Consider the following 23,661-nt stretch of genomic DNA (forward strand, 5'->3'; position numbering starts at 1 on the left):
GTTTAATCCCTAGCCCCAACCACTCCCCAACCCTCAAAGAAAAAGAACCGATCAGAGGCTTGTGAAGTGCCTGCTTGGATTGGCCCTCAGCAGCCACCGTTGGCAAGCCGGGACTTCAGGTCTCCTAGCAACAAGTTTGTTTGGCGGCAGAGGGGTGTTCACCAAGGCGAGTGCTCAGAAAGTCTATCCTGGACAGTACCAGAGGACTTGGGGATCCAACTTTTCACTCACGCTTAACCCTGTATGTAGAGTGGTCTTGGTAGGGCGGGGTCTTTTAAGGCAGTTGGCTGGAACCATTCCCCTCAATGAGTGGTGAGCTGACCAGTCCTCCTCCCCAGCTACAGCGGCCTCCAGGTGTCTGGTCTAGTATCAGGCCTTTAGGTCATCCCTTGGCCTCTGATCTGAGAGCTCTTGGTCCTCCCTTCCTTGATGAAAGCATGTAGGAAAACCCAAGGCTTGACTTGGGCACAGTAGAAATTCGTATTGTCCAGACTGTTTGTAGGAAAACATGGCAGTTCTCCCTTTATAAATTAATAAAATCTATCACCTAATACTACTATTCTTAATTAAAGTTATGTTGTATTTGGGGTGGGGGGATGTGTGTCATTGCAGTTGATATCTGTCAAGAAACTTCTAAATTGTACCCAGAAAAGCCAGAATGGAGATATCAATGCCCCCACCTCAGATATATGTAGAAAAAACTCTGGCTATTATCAAACCAGATATTGTTGACAAAGAGGAAGAGATACAAGATATTATTCTAAGATCTGGATTCACAATTGTTCAGGTAACTTCTGGGCATGATCATGCTTTTTAAAAAATCTTTGACACCCCCTCCCTTTAAATGTTTATGTAAATGTGCCTACCCATTTAGAACCTTAGTGTTAAGCATTAAATTTAGCTTTATTTTTCTAAATATAAAAATGATATGTGACAGTTAAGTTTTTGTCACAGTTCAAGTGGAAATAAAATGAGAAATAAATCGCTTTTTCCTTCACCTTCCCATCTCCCACCCCACATCCCAATCTCTAGAGAGAGACAACCACTTAACACTTTCTGGTCTTCCAGGAGTTATCTATGTGTTTAAAAACTTTTTTTAAGAATTATTTTTAGTTGTAGATGAACACAATACCCTTATTTTATTTATTTTTTTTAACATGGTGCTAAGGATCAAACCCAGTGCTTCCCATGTGCTAGGCAAGTGCTGTACCACTGAACTACAACCCCAGCCCCACAAACATTTTTCCCACTTAAAATAGAGCTGTTCTATCCCCTGTGCCCCTTTACAAAATCCCTTAGATAGCATTCAGATTACATCCAAATCTATCTTATCCTTTCTAATTTAGGTGTAATATTTGCCCATACAGTTAATTTACTTGATTCTCTATGGATGGATTTTTAAATTGTTGCTATTTTTTCAATTATTATAAGCATTTAGTATTTTACACCTTACATTTGTTTTATAGTATTCTAAAGGTTTGAAAATGAATATAAAATGTAGGGGCTGGGATTGTGGCTCAGTGGTAGAGTGCTCCTCTAGCATGCTGATCCTCAGCACCACATAAATATAAAATGAAGATATTGTGGTCACCTAAAACTAAAAAATAAACATTTTTTAAAAATGTAAAAATTATCAAATAGAATTGAATTTGGGGGGGAGGGGGAGTACCAGGGATTGAACTCAAGGGCACTCAACCACTTAGCCACATCTCCAGCCTTTTTTAGTATTTTATTTAAGACAGGGTCTCACTGAGTTGCTTGCCCAGCAGAATTGAATATGTGTGTGTGTGTGTGTGTGTACGCGCTTGTATGTATGGTGCTGGGGATTGAATCCAGGGCCTTTTGCATGTGAGGTAAGCACTCTACCAACTGAGCTGTATCCCCAGCCCAGAATTGAATAATTTTAACTTGTCCTCTTTTTACTATCTTATTTGAATTTCTAGTATTTTATTCTTTTTAAAAAATATTTTTTTAGTTATAGATGGACACAATACCTTTATTTATCTATTTATTTTTATGTGGTGCTGAGGATCGAATCCAGTGCCTCACACATGTTAGGCAAGCACTCCACCACTGAGCCACAAACCCAGCCCCTAGTATTTTATTCTCTTACATGTATGTATATGGTACCATAGTGCTTATTTAGTTAGTATTTTAAGAATAAAAAAACTTCAGTTGTCTGTTCAGACATGTGATTTCAGTTGAGCTTTCATGGATAGGTGAGGGCTGAGCATAGGGATGGTACAAGAAAGTGTAGGGACATATTTAATATAATTAAAAGATTCAGTTGGCACGGTGGCATATGCCTGTAATCCCAGTGAATTGGGAGGCTGAAGCAGAAGATCACCAGTTCAAGGCCAGTCTGGGGCTCAGTGTTAGAGAGCTCTTGGATTCAGTTCCCAATAGTCTACACACACACACACAAAAAAAAAAAAAAAAAAAAAAAAACCCTCCTAATAATCAGTTTGTGTGTTTGTGTATCACTTGGTTTAGTTAGCAGTAAGTTTCAGACAAAAGCAGCCATTGTATATTGAGCTACATTTCCAGCCCTTTATTTTTATTTTGAGGTTCTTTTTTTTAACTGTATCCAAAGATACTTTTCATAAACAATCATAGTATTTCAGGCAGGACATGGGCAGACAATCGTTAACAGTATACAAAAACTTTCAAACTCCCTTCTTGAATGGACTACCAAAATCAGAAAGCCACTATAAAACCCAATGAAGTCTTCATTTGATGCTCTGAATAGGGAAAGTTTAGAGTGAGGGTTGACATTTCACATTTAGCATGTTGTTTAACAACTTTTCACAAGCCAACCCTGACTTTCAGGAAATGAAAGGAAAATGGCAAAAATTATTAATCTGAAGATCCGCAATCTAGAAAAGGAACTGCTGTTCTTCTGAGGGACACTATTCTCAATGATGTCACTGGAAAGTCCAGATTGCCCCACACACTGGTAATCACACTGGAATCAGGTCCCAATAGGTCTGAGTTTAGGGAAGTTAAGTCTATGCCGATGACAGACAGGGACAGGAGGACATACAGATGAGTCTGAGTTTTTCCATACCACAAGTCATTTGTGCCAAAGTGTCTATGTGTGCCAAGGTGGCTATGTGTGCCAACATCAGGGAATCCCTTCCTCTTGGGAACAAAGAGGAAGTCTCTCAAAACTAGAAGGGAAAGGTGTTTTCCCCCACAACAATCCAGCTTTGGAGACATTCTACTAGTGACATATGCTCCTTCCCCCCCAAAACAACAATGAAGTGTTCTGTGTGCTAACAGCATAACTTAAAAAAAAAAGTAAAACAGAATTCTGCATTTTTATAAAACTTGATAAAAAATAGTATTTCAAACTATACAGTCACCAGAAGTACACAGTTATCAAAAACGCACACACTTCACTTGGCATCTCCAGCACCTTCAGCTTTCTGTCCCTGGTCTGTTTTGGCATCTCCATTTTCTGCAGGGTTATTCCCATCCTTGCCAGTGTCAGCTTTTCTCTTTTTCCCTTTGGGTACCTTCTCTCCCTTCTTTGCAGGGGCCTTTTTAGGCTTGGGCTCTGGCTTTGGAGGAGCAGGTTTGGCAGACAACTTTGCAGATCTTCTCGGTGGTTCGTCTTTCACCTTGGCTTTATCTCCTTTAGCATCCCTTTCAGCCTTTCTCTTGGGCATAGTGGGATGGGGCGGCAGGACGCAGGCGCTGGACTTGGGGTTGCAGCGGCAGCACGCGGCTTTGGTCAGTCTGGGTCGTTCTCGCCTTTTCTTCTTCCTATTTTGAGGTTCTTAATAAGTTGCTGAGGCTGGCCTTGAACTTGATCCTTCTGCCTCAGCTTCCCCTGGGCTAGGATTATAGGCATGCCAATCTTACCCAATAAGCCATGGTGTATTGTATGTTGCTGTTACTGCTGCTGCTTTGTTTTTCTTCTTTAATTGTGGTAAAATACACATAATAAAATGTACCATTTTAACATTTTTCTTTCTTACACTGGGGATTGAACCCAGAGGTGCTCTACCACTGAGCCACATCCTCAGCCTCTTTTTAGGTTTTTTTTCTTTTGATACAGGATTTCACTAAATTGCCTCAAATTTGTGATCCTCCTGCCTCAACCTCCTGATTTACTGGAATTACAGACATGAGCCGCCGTGTCCAGCTCATTTTTAAAGGTACAACTTTTTTTTTTTTTTTTTTTGGTCCTGGGGAGTGAACTCAGGGGCACTTTACCAATAAATCCTAGTCTTTTTTATTTTGAGGCGGTGTCTTGCTAAATTGTGTAAAGTTTTGCTGAATTGCTGAGGCTGATCTCAAGATTTCAGTCTTTCTGAATCACTAGGGCCACAGTCATGAGCCAGCACACCTGGCAAGGGTTCATTTAAGTGCCATTAAATACATTCACATTGTGTAAATATCACCATCACCCATCTCTGGAACTAAAACTACTCATTTAAAAAATAACTCCTTGTTCCCTCTCCCCCATCCCCTGGTAACTGCTATTCTAGTTTCTATCTCTAGGAATTTGACTATTCTAGCTATTTCATGTAAGTGAAATCATACAATATTTGTCCTTTTGTACTACTGTATGCTTTTAAAAATAGGCTTTCTTGGAGTTAGGAGTCCATTGAATTTGAGGCTTTCCTGTTCTATTTGGGAAAGATTTCTGAAAAATTATATATCTTCTTCTCAGTAGGTGGCAGTCTTTCCTTTGTTTCGAATTAAGAGTTCTGTACTGGTTGTAATTGATATTACTGCTTCTCTTTTTGTCAACCTAATTTCAAAAAATTTCACCTGATTTAATTTTAAAGCAAACAATGGCATACTGATCAGTATTAACTTTAAAGATGGACCTTATTTTTTTAAATGATGCTGTATTGCTTATTCACTTCTACTTATGGACACAATATTTTCTAGCAGGAAACCAAGGGGGAAATTTCCTTAGAGCTTCCTTACACTTAGTATTCACTTAGCTCTTACATTCAAAGCTTATTCAAATGCATAAGAAACTACTGCAGAAACAAAAATGTTGTATTCACTTAGGAATCTAAGTTTAAAAATTATATCCCTGTATCAGTCTGATACTTTTTTTGTGGTAGCATGATTTTATGTTTTATACAGGATTACCCAGGTCAAAGGGTTGTATTGTCACATTTCAGGTCCATGTACCACCATGAGTTTGAGTTTATTTATCCAGAAAATAACTAGAAATGTGAGTTTAAAATTGAGTCACTGAAATATTTATGTTTTAAGAAGCATGTCATTTATATTTACTTTTTCAGTTGAATAATGTTAACTCATTTTGACTTGAACAGAAGTGATAAATAACTTGGATCTAAGTAATTTACTTCTTTATAACTGCCAAAAAAAAAGATGCTGCATTAGCTAGCATACTGCAGAAGGTAGCTTTCCCTGCTTAAGAGGCATGTGGTACATTGGGAATGGTAGAGTGCTGGGGAGGAAGGGGACAACTGACAGACCTCTTTGGGAGTCTGCTATAGAGTCAAGTAGAGCTCCCTTTAAAAGGTTTAGGGGAGGGCCTGGTGCAGTGGCCCACTCCTGTAATCCTGCAGATCTTGAGTTCAAAGCCAGCCTCAGCAATTTAGTGAGGACCTAAGCAACTCAGCGAGACTCTGTCTCTAAATAAAATACAAAATAGGGCTAGGGGATGTGGCTTAGTGGTTAAGCACCTCTGGGTTCAATCCCCAGTACTAAAAAAATAAATAAATAAAAATTTAAAAAAAAGTTTTGGGGCGGGACCCAATTCCACATTAGCCCTGGGAAATAAACCAAGATTTTGTTTTCAAAATGCAAAGTATATCAGGCTTAGCCATGATTTTACCCAGCACTCCATAGGCCTGTGTAAATCCACCATCTTACCTTATAAATGGTTCACAAAAAGAACCGATGAGCCAGGCACAGTGGCACACACCTGTAATCTCAATGGATGGGAAGGCTGAGGCAGAAGGATTTGAGTTCAAAACCAGCCTCAGCAGCTTAGCAAGAGCCTGTCTCAAAAAAAGAAAAAGGAGTGGGGCTGGAGTTGTGGCTCAATGGTAAGGCACTTTCCTAGTATGTGTGAGGCCCTGGGTTTGATCCTCAGTTCCACATATAAATAAAATAAAGGTATTGTGTCTACTTACAACTAAAAAATAAACATTAAAAAAAAAAAGAAAGGTCTAGGGATGTGGATCAGTGGTTAAGCACCCTTGGTAATGTAATGGTTCCTTCCCCAGTACCAAAAAAAAAAAAAAAAAAAAAATATGAGCACAACACTTTTGAGAATGAGAAAGAGTAAGGAAAACAAGATCTTCACTGAATTCCTAATACAGTGTGGTAAAACTTCTTTAAGTAGTAAGTAAACAATCAGACCTTTTCAAAGAAACCAGCATCTTCAACATAAGGAAATTGCAATTTCAGAATGTCAGTGCATCTGAATCTAAATTACTTGATACTGGGTCATACATACAGTGTTCTCAAAATGATTTTGTGAATGAGAATCCTAAACAAGGACTTATTTTTCTGTTCTTTTCTTTGGTACTGGGTATGGAACACAGAGGCATCTACCACTGAGCTATATCCCTAGACCTTTTTATTTTTTATATTATTTATTTTTTTGTGGTGCTAAGGATTGAACCCAGGGGCTTATGCATATGAGGCAAGCACTTTACCAACTGAGCCATATCCCCAGCCCTTTATTTTTTATTTTAAGATAGGGTTTCACTACGTTTTCAAGGCTAGACTCAAACTTGCAATCTTCCTGCCTCACCCTCTGCTCCCAAATTTCTGGGATTACAGGCATGCACTATCACACCTAGCTTTAAACAAGGATTAAATGAAGAAAAAGGAAAATTGATGATGTATCATTCTGTATCATTCACAATAAAGAAGGTCTTTTTTTCTTTCTTTCTTTTTTTAATTTTATTATTATTATTATTATTATTATTATTATTATTATTATTATTATTATTATTATTTTGGTAGCAGGAATTAAACCCAGGGGCACTTAACCACTGAGCAATATCCCCAGCCCTTTATATGTTTTATTTATTTTTTTATTAATATTTTTAGTTGTAGATGGACATATAACTATTTTATTCATTTATTTTTATGTGGTGCTGGGATCAAACCCAGTGCCTCATATGTGCTAGGCAAACGTTTTACCACTGAGCTACAAACCCAACCCCTTATGTTTTATTTTGAGAAAGGATTTTGCTGTGTTGCTCAGGGGCTTGCTAAATTGTTGAGTTGGCTTTGAACTCACTATCATCCTGCCTCAGCCTCCCAAGTCTCTGGTATTACAGGTTTGACAAACTTGTCAAAACCTTCTTTGAAGGCTAAAATTAGTCAAAATATATAGATCAAAGAATGTCTTATTTACAGTTGTTAATAAGGAAGTGAGAAGTTTCAAAAGCACTTGATTTAGCTAATCCTTGATACTATTATTTAAAATTGAGACAGATACTGTGTATGGTTCTTATGCAAATTAGTGGTCTTTGTTGGGCATGAATGAGTGTAACTGTGTGTGTGTGTGTGTGTGTTACCAGAGATTGAACCCAGGGTCCCTTAACCACTGAATCACATCCTCAGCCCTTTTTATGTTTTATTTTGAGACTGGGTCTTGCTAAATTGCTGACTTAAATTTTCAATCCTCCTGCCTCAGCCTCCTGAGCTGCTGGGATTACAGGGTGCCCCACCACACTCAGCCCTTTATTTTTTATCTATTGGTACTAGGGATTGAACCCAGAGCACTTTGTCATTGAGCTACATCCAATTCTTTATTTTCTGTTTTGAGACAGTATCTCTCTAAGTTGCTGAGAGTCTTGCTAAATTGAGCAGGCTAGGCTTGAACTCAGACTCTTGAGCCTCTAAGATTGCAGGTATGCCACCATTACCAGCTGAATTTAATTTAACTTTATAATGATGATGATGATGATGATTGAACATAGAGGTGCTCAACTATTGAGCCAAAATGCCAGCCTTATTTATTTATTTAAGTACCAGGAATTGAATCCAGGGGTGCTTGACCACTGAACCACATCCCTAGCCCCGTTTTATATTTTATTTAAAGACAGGGTCTCATTGAGTTGCTTAGGGCCTCACTAAATTGCTAAGGCTGGCTTTGAATTCACAAACATCCTGTCTCAGCCTTCCTAGTCACTGGGATATCAGGCATGCACCACTGTGCCTGGCTCCTATTTTATTTTGAGACAGGGCCTCACTAAATTGGGGAGGCTGGCTTTGAACTTGTGATTGTCCTGCCTCAGCCTTCTGAGCCACTGGAGTTACAGGTGCCGGCCACCATAACTGGCCATTTATTTATTTATTTAGGAACCAAGACTTGGATCTGGGGTGCTTAACCATTGAGCCACATCCCCTAGCTTTTTTTTTTTTTTTTTTTTTTTTTTTGGTACTGGGGATTGAACCCAGGGATGCTTTATCACTGAGCTACATCCGTAGCACCTCCCTGCTTTTTTTCCCCCTTGATTTTGAAATAGGGTCTTGCTAGTTTGCCGAGGCTGGCCTCTATCTTCCAATCCTCCAGCTCCAGCCTCCTGAGTTGCTGGGATTACAGGCATACCGCCATGCCCAGGTAGGCCAAGAATTTTTACAGTAGTTTAGGTTTAGAAATTCATCAGATTGGACTCTTTTAATATTTAAAATAAAACTTTTTACCACACACAAGAGAATGGGGGAGGGTTGGAGTAATGAAGAGAAGTTGATCTGTAGGTACTGAACTTTAATTAGATTGGATAAGATGTTCTGGCATGCTATTGCACAGTATGATAATGGATTATATATTTCAAAAAGCTAGAAGAAAGGAGTTTTAATGTTTTCTCCATAAAGAAATGATAATGTTTGGGGAGATGGATATGTTTAACCTGATCTAAACATTATACAATGTGCCAAGTGTGGTAGTATAAGCCTGTAATTCCAGTTACTCAGAAGGCTAAAACAGGAGAATCTAGAGTTTTGAGGCCAGCCTGGACAATTTAGTGAGACCCTGTTTCAAAACAAAAAGGACTAGGATGTAACTCAGTGGTACAGCCCCACTGGGTTTGATCCCCAGTACCTAAAAAAACAAACAAAAAAAAACAAAACAAAAAAAAAAAAAAAAACAATGGTGGGCATAGGGTTCACACCTGTAGCACACCTGTAATTCCAGCAATTTGGGAGACTGAAGTAGGAGGATTGCAAATTCAAAGTTAGCCTTAGCAACTTAGGGAGATCCTGTCTCAAACTTAAAAAAAAAAAAAATACAGGACTGGGATATAGCTCAGTGGTAAAGGAGCCCCAGGGTTCAGTCCCCAGTATCCCTCCTATCCCTCCCAATTACACATTGTGTGTGTGTGTGTGTGTGTGTGTGTGTGTGTGTGTGTGTGTGTGTATCTCACATGGTACCCCATCAATAAGTATAATGTTTATTCTTTGTAAGTGAAAAAATAAAGTTAGTCTTGGGGTGTAGCTCAGTGATAGAGTGCTTGCCTATCGTGTGTTAGGCCCTAGGTTCAGATCCCTGGCACCACAAAAAAATAAAGTTAGGCCAGGGCTTGATGGCGCATACCTATAATCCCAGCAATTTGGGAAGCTGAGGCAGGAAGATTGCAAGTTCTAGGCCATCCTGGACCACTTAGTGAAAGCCTATCTCAAAATTCAAAAACAAAATAACAAAAATGGTGAAGCAGGACTAGAGATGTAGCAGAGCCTATGTGAAGCCTGGATTCAATCCCCAGCACTACAAAAATAAAAATAGAAATTAAAAATGTAGCTTAGTGGTAGAGTGCTTGCTTATCATGTGCGAGTCCAAGTTTCAGTCCCCAGCACTACACACACACACATACACACAAAGTAAATTTAAATTAAAAAAAAAAAATGATGGAGATTTTTATCCTTTGCCTAGGGACTTCTCTCCATGTCTTACTATCTTTACTCCATACTCTAGTCAGAAATTCTTTGATGTCTTTTTTTTTCTTTAGAGAATGTTGCCCAGCTGGCCTTTTAACTCATGGGCCCAACTAATTCCTCCTGTCTCAGGCTCCCAAGTAGTTGGGACTACATGTGTGGACCACTGTCCCCAGATATTGGTGTCTATTTTTATCCTTCTGTTCTAGAGATTAACCTAGGGACACTACCACTGAGCCACATTCCCAACCCATTTTTAATTTTAAGACAGAGTCTCAGCCAGGCACATGGTGCACATCTGTAATCCCAGAGATTTGGGAGGCTGATTTGGGAGCATTGCAAGCTCAAGGCCGGCCTCAGTGAATTATCGAGGCCCTAAACTACTTAGTGAGACCCTGTCTCAAGATAATAAATAAAAAGGGGATGTAACTCAGTAGTAAAATGCACCCCTGGGTTCAATCTCTAATACGAAAAGAAAAAAGAGAGAGAGAGAGAGAGAGAGAGAGAGAGAGAGAGAGAGAGAGAGAGAGAAACAGAGAGACAGACAAGGTCCCAGGAAATTCACTAGGCTGATTTCAAATTTGCCAAACCCTGCCTCAACCTTCTGAATAGCTGGAATTACAGGTGTGTAACACCAGGTTCAACTGGTGATTTGAACCCAGGAGCACTTAACCACTGAGCAACATCCCCAGCCCTTTTAAAATTTTTTTTTTTTTTTAATTTTGAGACAGATTCTCTCTAAGTTGCTCAGAGCCTCACTAAATTGCTGAAGTTGGCTTTGAACTTGTGATCCTCCTGCCTCAGCCTCCCCAATTGCTGGGATTACAGGCATGAGTTTCCACAAGGTTGGTGATTTATTTAGTTTTTTTTTTCCAGCACTCAAAATAACTGCTTTTATGGAATAAGTGATATTCAAATTGGGGAAAATGATTGACCCAGCTACCATGATTTTTAAAATTTAATTGCCCCTTCTTTTTTTTTTTTTTTTTTTTTTTGTGGTGCTGGGGATTGAACCCAGGGCCTGATACATGCCAGGCTAGCGCTCTACCAACTGTGCTATATCCCCAGTCCTAATTGTTCCTTCTTATAAAGCTTCACATTTGTGGAGGGGGGGGGCATTTATTTGTCCAAAATGTTTCATGTTATGTCAAATGGAGAAATGAAACCCAACTAATTTTTCTTAGGATTACAGTGAAATCAACAGATATGTCGGAACCAGAATAAAGAATATATAACATTCAAGTGAAAATGTTCCTTACTGCATCATTTTTCTGCATGATATTTCTTTTTGTTTTAATATTTATTTTTTAGTTCTCGGCGGACGCAACATCTTTGTTGGTATGTGGTGCTGAGGATTGAACCCGGCCGCACGCATGCCAGGCGAGCGCGCTACCGCTTGAGCCACATCCCCAGCCCTCTGCATGATATTTCTAATGACCATAACGAAACCAGTTTCCCAAGTAATGTAGAAAAATTTAACAAAGAATGGAAAAAATCACACATATATAGTAAAAGATGAATTTGAAATATTCAGAAGTCCAATTTTATTTCTTTAATATGTATGAAGTACACATTAACAACATCTTGATAATTGGAATATTACTTTAGGAAGGAGATGTGATGGGGGCTTACATGTATTATCTCAGTTACTCAGAAGGCTGAGGGAGGAGGATCACAAGTTTGAGGCTAACCTTAGCAACTTAATTTGAGACCCTGTCTAAAAATAAAAATTAAAAAAGGCTGTGTTTCTTGTACATTGCTGGTGGGACTACAAATTGGTGCAGCCAATTTGGAAAGCAGTTTGGAGATTCCTGGGAAAGCTGGGAATGGAACCACCATTTGACCCTGCTATTGCCCTTCTCGGACTATTCCCTGAAGACCTTAAAAGAGCATGCTACAGGGATACTGCCACATCGATGTTCATAGCAGCACAATTCACAATAGCTAGACTGTGGAACCAACCCAGATGCCCTTCAATAGATGAATGGATAAAAAAAATGCGGCATTTATACACCATGGAATATTACGCAGCACTAAAAAATGACAAATCATGGAATTTGCAGGGAACTGGATGGCACTAGAGCAGATTATGCTTAGTGAAGCTAGCCAATCCCTAAAAAACAAATACCAAATGTCTTCTTTGATATAATGAGAGCAACTATGAACAGAGTAGGGAGGAAGAGCAGGAAGAAAAGATTAACTTTAAACAGAGACATGAGATGGGAGGGAAAGGGAGAGAAGAGGAAAATTGCATGGAAATGGAGGGAGACCCTCATTGCTATACAAAATTACATATAAGAGGTTGTGAGGGGAATGGGAAAATAAACAAGGAGAGAAATGAATTACAGTAGATGGGGTAGAGAGAGAAGATGTGAGGGAAGGGGAGGGGGGATAGTAGGGGATAGGAAAGGTAGCAGAATACAACAGTTACTAATAGGGCATTATGTAAAAATGTGGATGTGTAACCAACGTGATTCTGCAATCTGCATTTGGGGTAAAATTGGGAGTTCATAACCCACTTCAATCTAATGTATGAAATATGATATGTCAAGAGCTTTGTAATGTTGTGAACAACCAATAAAAAAAATTTAAAAAATTTTAAAAAGGCTGTGTTTGTAGCTCAGTGGTAAAGTGCCCCTGTGTTCAACCCCCAATTTTAATTAATTAATTCCAAATAAATAAATTCTCAGTATAAATAAATAAAAAGGGCTGGGAATGTAGCTTCATGGTAGAATATCCCTGAGTTAATCCCAAGAACCAAAAAAAGTGGGAAGGAGCAGTGTGCAATTGTGTATGCCTGTAATTTTAGCAAGTTGGAGGTTGAGGAAAGATTACTACAAATTCAAGTCCAGTCTGTTTCAAAATAAAATTAAAATAAAATAAAAATGGCTGGGGGTGTAGAAGGCCCCTGGGTTAAATCCCCAGTATCACTAAAAAAAAAAAAAAAAAAAAAGGAAATATGATGAATTTGTCATTAGTAAGGAAGTTGCCAAACTGGAATCATTTTTCTTCAGTAGGTTACATAATACCTCTTATTATCTTATTTCAGTATACATTTAATTATCATGTTCTTTCTTCATAATATAAAGATAAGCCAAGTTTGTAATTAGATTGGTACTAATTTCAAGTTATTAATGACTTAATAAGGTACTATTGAACTGTCACTTTAAATGCTTTTGTTAACTTTGTTTTTCTTATAGAGAAGAAAACTACATCTTAGCCCTGAGCACTGTAGTAACTTTTATGTGGAACAGTATGGGAAAATGTTTTTCCCAAATTTAACAGCCTACATGAGTTCTGGACCACTTGTTGCCATGATATTAGCTAGACATAAAGCCATCGCTTACTGGAAAGAACTTTTGGGACCAAGTAATTCTTTAGTAGCTAAGGAGACACACCCAGACAGGTAATCTTCCTGGGATGGGAGAATTGAATCCATCTGTAAAAATTTTTTAAAAAGAAAGTCTGATTTTATTGTAATGGGAATTTTCTTTTATTTAGAAGTTTTCCTCAATTAGCTTTTCTTTGAGGAGTCTGTGGGGTTTTGATTTTCTATTTTAACTATTTCAGTGTCTATCTTAATACCAAATACTACAAAAGGCCTCAGAAAATTATAATTTATGATTAATTAGCCTTATTCTTTTCTTATCCTTGAATTAAACTGCCACTGAAGTAGGATTTTTCATGGGAAAATTGGTATGGTATTTTAAAAGAATATTGGTAATTCAGAAGAAACCCAAATTTTCAGCATTATCACTAATGTCTGAAAACAAGAGGACACTGAGTTCTTGAACGCCATCAACCCACACCCATTGTTGGGGATTGAACCTAGGGCCTCACACATGCCAGGCAACCATCTACCACTAAGCCACATCCTTACCCTGAGTTCTGGCACTTCTGTGTATGCATTGCTTTTTCAGTTCTCACAAAATAACACCTCTTTCTTACATAGAGAACTCCTATTTTCCCAGTATATCCTTCCTGCAGATTTAAATGTATTTGGCCCTTATCTAGATAGATATAAGCTAAAGTTCAAAATATATCAAATGTAAGAAGTGGCAATGCTTCTGTAAGATTTCTAAGTAGAATGCATTCATATGAAATAAGGAAAAGATGTGGATTGGATGGGCATCAACTCTAATTTACTTTTAGTCTAAGGGCAATTTATGGCACAGATGACCTGAGGAATGCACTTCATGGGAGTAATGACTTTACTGCAGCAGAAAGAGAAATTCGTTTCATGTTTCCTAAAGGTGAGTTACATGTGACTGATCTGTCAACTCTATCACCTTATTTGATTTTTCTTTTCTTTTGAAGATATGGCTGGGAAGGAAGATAACAGGAGTTTTCTCCAATATATTTTGTCATATTTTCAAGTTGGAGTTACTCAATAACTTGAAGCCACAAATCGAAAACTAAACATTTTCCACAGAACTAAACTGTGCCCTTTAGGGAATCTTTTGAAAGTTTTTTTTTTTTTTTTCTTTCTTTCTCTTGGACTAGACATATTTAGGGTTGCTCTTCTCCTAATCTTTAGTGCTTCAATAAAACTTTTTATACGAGAAGTAGGGGAAGGAAGGAAGAAAAGGAACTCTCTTAGAAATTACAATTGATTTACCATCTTCTCTAACAGTTAACTGTTTGCCTAACAAAGTCTCATGCAGTTATGAAATTAACAATTCTAGGATCTTTTTTTTGTTTCCATTCTACTGTGGACGTTGTAAGCTTCTTGGAAGAGGACATAGTAAGGAACAGCACTGATATTTTGGGATGGTTTTCAATCATATTTTTAACAAAAAGAAAATCTGGTGACCAGTAGCTTTACTTTCTCATCTTTATTAAAAGTAACACATTGGGCTGGGGGTATATCTCAGTGTATCTGGAGGAAAGCACTTGCTTAAGAATGCACCATATCCTGGATTTGATCCCCAGCATTGCAGATAGGAAAAAGAAAAATAATGGACCTACTATTACTTATTATATATATATATGGCAGGGTGGGGAGGTGCAGATCCTGGGGATTGAATCAGAGGTACTTTACCATAGAACTACTTCCCCAGCCCTTTTTATTTTAAGACAGTTTCTCACTAAATTGCTGAAGCTGGCCTTGAACTTACAATGTTCTATCAGTTTCCTGAATATAAATATATTCTTTTTTTTTTTAAAGAGAGAGTGAGAGAGGAGAGAGAGAGAGAGAATTTTTAATAATTATTTTTTAGTTCTCGGCGGACACAACATCTTTGTTGGTATGTGGTGCTGAGGATCGAACCCGGGCCGCACGCATGCCAGGCGAGCGCGCTACCGCTTGAGCCACATCCCCAACCCTAAATATATTCTTTATAAATTCTATTTATTGTAAGACTTGTCACTTGTAGTGTGACAAGAAAATAAAACTGAAAAGTCTAAAAATTTCTGAATCTGACATATTTAAAAATTTGAAAAGAGTAGAAATATTAATAAAATTGTATAGATGGAAACATTTTATATGTATACTCAGTACTCTGTAAGAGCAAGAACTATGTATTATTTACTTTTGTTTCTGTAACACTGTGTAAAGTACTTATTATTTGTTGAATGAATTATCTCCTAGTTTTGAACATTTATTCACATTTTTCATAATATTGTCTACTATAAAATACTTTATATTTATAAAACAGTATTTATTTTATAAAAACTGGGCGTGGTATTGCACATATGTGATCCTAGTTATAGGTGGACACAATATCTTTATTTTATTTTTTTAATTCGGTGCTGAGGATCAAACCCAATACCTCACACATGCTAGGTGAGTGCTCCACCTCTGAGCCACAATCCCAACCCCCCCCCATTTATATTTAAAGATAGGGTCTTCCCAAATTGCTTAGTCTGGCCTCAAACTTGTGATATTCCTCTTTAAGCCTCATGAGTAAGCTGGGATTATAGGTGTCTGCCACCGCGCTAGGTTTCAGACACCGCGCTAGGTTTTTAATAGTTTTTAGTTGTTGATGGAGTTTTATTTTATTCATTTATTGATATGCAGTGCTGAGAATCAAACCCAATGCCTCACACAGAAAGCAAGCCCTCTACCACTGAGCCACAATCCCAGCCCTCTGGTATCCTTTCAAATAACTTTCTTATATTTCATCACTTATGTTTGTTTTAACAAGAATATATTTGTATTTGCAGTGATTGTTGAGCCCATTCCAATTGGACAAGCTGCTAAGGACTATTTAAATTTATATGTCACACCAACTCTGCTTAAAGGACTCACAGAGCTTTGTAAACAAAAACCAAGAGATCCTTTTGTAAGAAATCTTTTGTACATTAAAAAAGTGTTGTCTGTAGTTGTCATTTTAAAACATTGTATTTTTTGAAATAGTGAAAGTATTGAAAGCTTTCTTAAAATGAGCATTTTAAAAACTATTTTATAGGGGCTGGGGATGTGGCTCAAGTGGTAGCGCGCTCACCTGGCATGCGTGCGGCCCGGGTTGGATCCTCAGCACCACATACCAACAAAGATGTTGTGTCCGCGGAGAACTAAAAAAAATAAAATAAAATATTAAAAATTCTCTCTCTCTCTCTCCTCTCTCACTCTCTCTTAAAAAAAAATCTAAAAAAAAACTATTTTATATACATTTCAGATATTTAGCATAACTATTGATTACTTATTTACTTGCTAAATTTTGTTCAGCATTTTAATTCTCATGTTATCTAATATTTTTTAAAAATTAAACATTTTTTTTTATCTATTTGTAGTACTTGAGTTTGAACCCAGGAACACTCTACCACTAAACCACATCCCAGACCTTTTTATTTTTTTTAAATTTTTAGATAGGGTATCAATAAATTGCTGAGGGGCTGGGGATGTGGCTCAAGTGGTATCGCGCTCGCCTGGCATGCGTGCGGCCCGGGTTCGATCCTCAGCACCACATACCAACAAAGATGTTGTGTCCGCTGAGAACTAAAAAATAAATATTAAATAAATTGCTGAGGCTGGCCTTGAACTTGTGATCCTCCAGTTTCCCCAGTCATTGGTATTACAGTTATGTGCCATGGTGCCTGGCATCATAATATCTATTTTTTTTTAACTAGAGCAACTTATATTTATTCACATTCCCAAATGCCTCCACAATGCTCAGTAAAATGTAAGAATAGTTTGGTAGAAGGAATTAGGATAGTTATTCAGGGTCAACTGTCATCCAGTGTCGTCTTTACAGTTACTCCTACCCATTTGAAGACTCTCAAAGATCATCAGGGAAGGTTATCTTATTTAATGCAATCCTAGGGACAGAATCCACGAGTACCCTACCACTGAGGTATAAAACCCCAGCACTGCCCCTCACCCACCTTTTGAGACAGAATCTTGATAAATTGCTGAGGCTGGCCTCAAACTTGAGACACTTCTGCTTCAGCCTCCCAAGTAACTGAGATGGCAGGCATGTACCACTGCCCCAGCAGGGAAGATTACTTTAATGCCAGCTTTTCTTTTCTTTGCAGTACAGGGAATTGAACCCAAGGCTCTCCTACATGCCACACAAATGCTTTACCCCTGAGCTACATCCCAGCCTTTTAATTTTGAGACAGGGTTTTAATACAGTGCTTAGGCTGGCCTTGAATTTTCCATCCTCTTACCAAAAAACTTCTTGAGGATCTTGGATTACAAATATGTACTACCTTGCCAGATGGAAAAGATCTAATCCCTTCTACTAATTTTCTGCTTTCACCAGAAAATAAAATAGGCATATTGTGAAAATAATATGTTTATTTAATAAGAAGCCTGTGACTGCTGGGTGTAGAGGTGCATGCCTGTAATTCCAGCAGTTTGATAGCCTGAGGCAGGAGAATTGCAAGTTCAAAAGCAGCCTCAACAAATTAGTGAGGTCCTGTGTCAAAACAAAAAATAAAAAGGTCTGGGAATGTGGCTCAGTGGTTAAGAGCTTCTGTGTTTAATTCCTGTTAACAACAACAACAACAAATTAATAAAATAAATAAATAAAAAGGGCTGGGGATATAGCTCAGTGGTAGAGAGTCCCAATACTGAGGGGGGAAAAAAAGAAAATTTAAAATTTTAATTCTTTAAAAATATTTTTTTTTAGTTGTAGATGGACACAATACATTCATTTTATCTATTTTTATGTGATGCTGAGGATCAAACCTAGTGCCTCACATGTGCTAGGCAAGCTCTCTGCCACTGAGCCACAACCCCAGGCCCCAGTTTTAATTCTTTTTTTTTTTTTTTTTTTTTTTTGGTACCAGGGATTGAACTCAGGGGCACTTGACCACTAAGCCACATCCCCAGCCCTATTTTGTATTTTATTAGAGACAGGGTCTCACTGAGTTAGTTACTTAGTGTCTCACTTTTGCTGAGGCTGGCTTTGAACTCATGATCCTCCTGCCTCCTCCACCTCCTGAGCCGCTGGGATTACAGGTGTGCGCCATAACTTTATTTCTTTATTTTACTTTTTACAATTCTGAGAATCAAACCCAGCACCTTGTGCATGCTAGGCAAGCACTCTACCAACTGAACTACATCTCCAAGCCCTCTTCTAGAATTTTTGTTTTGTTTTCTCAGGGATGGAACCCAGGGCCTCACACATACTAGGCAAGTGCTTTACCACTAAGCTACATACATCCCCAGTCCTAGAGTTTTTATGTTTGACTTAATCCTGCATTGGATTTATTTTTGCATATAACACAAAATGAAGATGCATATTGATTATTTTCCTGACCAATTGTCCTTGTACATTGATTTGTAAAGCTTGATTTAATCACATAATAAATTCTGTACTCTGCTCCATTGACCTGTAGTTTTTGTTGTTGCTGTTTTTGGATTTTTTGGTACTGGTTATTGAACCCAGGGGTGCTTAACCACTGAGCCACATCCCCAACCCTTTTTAAAAATATTTTATTTAGAGACAGAGTCTCACTAAGTTACTTAAGGCCTCACTAAATTTTCTGATGCTGGCTTTGAACTCACAATCCTTCCTGCCTCAGCCTCCCAAACTGCTAGGATTATAGGCATATGCCTCAGCACCCAGCTTGATCAATAGTTTTAACAAGTACCCGCCAAAATAACCTTTAACACTATTTTCACTACTTTTGTATATACCTGATTTTTAATTTTTACTGTGGTGTAATATATATAATTTATATATGCATAAAATTTGCCATTTAAAATTTTTTTTAAATATTTGTTTTAGTTGTAGATGGACATATCTTTATGTGGTGCTGAGGACTGAACCCAGTGTCTCACATGTGCTAGGCAGGCACTCTACCATTGAGCGACAACCCCAGCCCCCATTTTAACTTTTTTTTTTTTAGGTGTAGATGGACACAACACAATGCCTTTATTTTATTTATTATTATTATTTTTTAATGTGGTGCTGAGAATCAGCCGGGTCCCACCAGTGCTAGGGGAGTGCTCTACCACTGAGCCACAATCCCAGCCCGTCCATTTTAACTTTTTAAAGTGAACAATTCAGTGGCATTAATTATACTTACAATGTTGTACAACCTTTACCACTACCTATTTCCAAAATGTTCTCATTATTCCAAACAGAAATTCTATAACCATCAAGCAATTACTCTCCATTCTCTTCTTTTTCTCAACTGGTATCTTCTATTTTTTTTCCTGTCTCTATCAAATTGTTGTATTTATTTCATATAAATGGAATCATACAATATGTGTTCTTTTGTGGTGGCTTAGTTCACTTATAACATTTTTTTTTTTAAGAATTAGTGTATTAGGGTGGGGATGTGGCTCAAGTGGTAGCAAACTCGCCTGGTATGCACGGGGCACTGGGTTCCATCCTCAGCACCACATAAAAATAAAATAAAGATGTTGTGTCCACTGAAAACTAAAAAAAATAAATATTAAAAAATTCTCTCTCTCTCAAAAAAAAAAAAGAATTAGTGCATTGGTTTTCTTATTTATTTATAAGATTTTTTAATGTGGTGCTGAGGATCAAACCCAGTGTCTCATGCATGTGAGAGGCAAGCGCTCTACCACTGAGCTACAACCCCAGCCCCCACTTAACACAATTTTTTATGTTCTTTTTTATTTTGTTTTATAGTATTGGTGATTGCAGTACTGGAGCTACATTCTCAGTCCTTTTTTTTTTTTTTTTTTTTTTTTTTTTTTGAGACAGGATCTGGCTAGATTGCCCAGCTAGCCTCAAACTTGCAATTGTCCCATCTCGGCCTACAGAGTAGCTGGAATTACAGATGTCCACCACCAGGCGTGGTTTTCATTTTTTTTTAAGACTTTGTTGTTGTTGTTGTTGTTGTTGTAGATGGGCACAATACTTTTGTTTTATTTTATTTATTTATGTGGTGTTGAGGATCTACCCCAGTGCCTCATGCACGAGAGACAAGCACTCTACCACTGAGCCACAAACCCAGACCTTCATTTGATTTTGATTTGCATTTTCCTAATGATTAATGATGTTGAATATCTTTTCATGAACTAATTGGCCATTTGTATACCTTATTCGAAGAAATGCCTATTCAAATTTGAGTACTTGCTGGGTGCAGTGGCCCATGCCTGTAATCCCATCTGCAAGGGAGGCTGAGACAGTAAGATTGCAGTTCAAAGCCAGGCTCAACAAAAGCTAGGCACTAAGCAACTAAGTGAGACCCTGTCTCTAAATAAAATACAAAATAGGGCTGGGGATGTGGCTCAGTGGTTGAGTGCCCCTGAGTTCAATCCCTAGTACCCACCCATCAAAAAAAATTGGAGTTCTTTGCCTATTTTTCAATTGGGTTATTTTGATGAATTATAGGGTTTTAAAAAAATATTTCCAGATATTAAATATTTATAAGATGCATGATTTGCAAATATTTTTTCCCACTCTGTAAATTGTCTTTCCCCTTTCTTAATTAATTATATCCTTTGAAGTATGAAAGTTTTTCAAATTTGATAAAGTCCAAGTTTTTCTTTGTGTTTTGGGCTTTTACTATTATATATAAGATTCTATTGCCAAATCCAAGGCTGTGAAATTTTGCCCATTTGTTTTCAGGATTTTATTAGTTTTTAGTTCTTATAATTAGGTCAGTCATTGATCCATTTGGAGTTAACTTTTATATGTATTGTGAGGTAAGGGTCCAATTTCATTCTTCTACATATAGAAACCTAGTTGTCACAGTACCATTTGTTTAAAGCAATTATTCTTTCTGTATGAGTGGAATTGGTACCTTTGTCAAAATTGGGGCTGGGGATGTAGTGTGAGACATTGGTTTTGAGTCTCAGCACCACATATAAATAAAATAAAGGTCAAGAGACAACTAAAAATATTTTTAAAAAGTAAATTGGCCACAGATGTATGGATTTATTTCTGGAAATAGTTAAAATCACCTCTTGTGCCAGGTACAGAGGTGCACACCTGTAATCCCAGCAACTCAGGGGGTTGATGCAGGAGGATCACAAGTTCAATGCCAGCCTCAGCAAGTTAGTGAGATCCTATGTCAAAATAAAACAATAAAAAAGGGGTTGGGGATGTGGCTCAGGGGTTAAGCGCTCCTGGGTTCAATCCCTGGTACCAAAAGAAAAAAAAAAAATCATCTCTTATGCATAGCACGGGGCCCCTGGGTTTGAGCGCCATCATTGAAAAAAATCCCTTGTTCTGAACATTTGTATTAAAGCAAATAATTATTAATATAATTATATCTTTGTAACTTTTTAAAAAAAATTTCAGTGGACACAAAGTCTTTATTTTATTTTTATGTGGTGCTGAGGATCGAACCCAGTGCCCCACACATGCCAGGCGAGGATGTTATGCTTGAGCCACATCCCCAGGCCCCTCTTTGTAACTTTTTAAACTACACTATCTGAACTGTGGTCATTAATTATGCTTTTGGATATGTGAATGTGCTTGGGGAAATTTACAACTAAACTTCTATGTCTGTCTTTGTTGTTTTGTTCATTTATTTATTTACTTATTTATTTATTTTGGTACTGGAGCTTGAACCCAGTGGTGATTTACCACTGAGCTACACCCCCAGCCCTTTTTTATTTTGAACCAGGCCCTCACTTAGTAGCTTGGAACCTCACTAATTTGCTGGGGCCAGCTTCAAATTTATAATCTTCTTGACTCAGCCTCCCAAATCCTGGGATTACAAGCAGACCGCAGTACCCAGCTCTCTCTCTCTCTCTCTTTTTTTTTTTTTTTTTTTTTTTTTAAGAGATAGGGTCTTGCTGGGCGCCATGGTGTAAACCTGTAATCCCAGCGGTTTGGGAGGCTGAAGTAGGAGGAGTTCAAAGCCTCAGCAAAAAGTAGGTGCTAAGCAGTTCCGTGAGACCCTGTCTCTAAATAAAATACAAAATAGGGCTGGAGATGTGGCAGCTCAGTGATTGAGTGCCCTGGAGTTCAATCCCTGGTACCAAAAAGGAAAAAAAAAAAAAAAAAAGAGAGAGAGAGAGAGAGAGAGAGAGAGAGAGAGAAAGAAAGAGAGAGAGAGAGAGATATGGGGGTCTATTATTTTGCTTTGTTTCCTTTTCTTTTTAAATGGTACTGAAGATCAAACCCTAGGCATGCATATGGTAAGCATGCTTTCTCTACCACTGAGCTATGCAACCTTCTGTTCACTTTCATGAATTCTTTGAGTTTTTTTTTTTAAGTAGGATTATGCTATCTATGAACAATTTTACTTCTTCTTTTCCAATTTTGACATATACTTTATAATTTTGCATAATATAAATCATTTTTTATTTTTAATGGTCATTTCCATTTTTGATTTTTAATGGTCATTTCCTTAAAGTGATATTGAAAACTAAGTTTCTAATTAATATAGTTTGTATTAGAAAGAAATATTTAAGTATTTAACTTAAGATTTTTTTTTCTTTTCTTCCATAGATTTGGCTAGCTGATTGGTTGCTGCAGAATAATCCCAACAAACCCAAATTTGATTATCATCATATAATTGCAGAAGAGCCTCAAAATCCTCCAAAGAACAAATCATGAACTATCTTATTGCAAAAGCTTATGCTTCTGCTTTAAAAAACAAAAATAAAAACAAACAATCAAAAAAAACTACCACCTTATTCATTGCTTATCTCATGTGACCTTCCTGGGTTCAATCCCTAGCATCACACAAAAAGGAAATAAATAAAGAAAAGAAATTAAAAAGAAACCTTATTCCTAAGGCTTTATTTCTTTAAAATAAGCAGGGTGGCATGCACCTGTAATCCCAGTGACTTGGAAGGCTAAGGTGGGAAGATTTCAAGTTTAAGGCCAGCCTTAGCAATTTAATGAGCTTCCTATCTCAAAATTTATAAAGGACTGGGGATATATCTCTGGTAGCCAAGCATGAGTAAGGTCCAAGGGGGGAAAGAAAAAGAAAATGGAAATAGGAAGAACTATTCTAGATTAAAAGACACTAAAGCAATTATCTTAACCAAGCTGCACACTATGGTACATGCCCATAATCTCTGCAACTCAGGAGGCTGATGGGAGGATTGCGAGTTTGAGACCAGCTTCAGCAACTTAGTGAGTCTCAGTCTAAAAAAATAAAAAGGACTGAAGATATGGGGCTAGGGTTGTGGCTCAGCGGTAGAGTGCTTGCCTCACATATGTGCATCACTGGGTTCGATCCTTAGCACCACATAAAAATAAACAAAGGTATTGTGTCTGTCTACAACTAAAAATAAAAATAAATAAATTTTAAAAAAAAGGACTGCAGATGTGGCTCAATGGTAGAAGGCTCCTGGGTTCAATCCCCAGTTAAGAAAAAAATAAGAAAGGAAAAAAAAGGGGAGATAGGAAAAACTGTTATAGTTTAAAAGATACTAAAAAG

The 23,661-nt window shown here is 37.6% G+C and overlaps 2 protein-coding genes across 2 annotated transcripts; one reads left to right on the plus strand and one right to left on the minus strand.

Annotated features, from left to right (window-relative positions):
- Positions 1-658: 658 nt before the first annotated feature.
- NME5 (NME/NM23 family member 5) lies at positions 659-22,829 on the plus strand (the record flags this gene model as incomplete). Its single annotated transcript, XM_081305133.1, has 5 exons — positions 659-787; positions 13,092-13,297; positions 14,044-14,144; positions 16,057-16,175; positions 22,722-22,829. 5 exons carry the CDS (start codon positions 659-661, stop codon positions 22,827-22,829), a joined length of 663 nt encoding a protein of 220 aa, XP_081161259.1.
- On the minus strand, positions 3,399-3,696 carry LOC308650323 (non-histone chromosomal protein HMG-17-like; the record flags this gene model as incomplete). Its single annotated transcript, XM_081296392.1, has 1 exon — positions 3,399-3,696. Exon 1 carries the CDS (start codon positions 3,669-3,671, stop codon positions 3,399-3,401), a length of 273 nt encoding a protein of 90 aa, XP_081152518.1. The 5' UTR covers positions 3,672-3,696.
- Positions 22,830-23,661: the final 832 nt, after the last annotated feature.

This window comes from Spermophilus citellus (genome assembly GCF_964194105.1).
Source record: "Spermophilus citellus genome assembly, chromosome: 1".
Classification (NCBI taxonomy): Eukaryota; Metazoa; Chordata; class Mammalia; order Rodentia; family Sciuridae; genus Spermophilus; species Spermophilus citellus.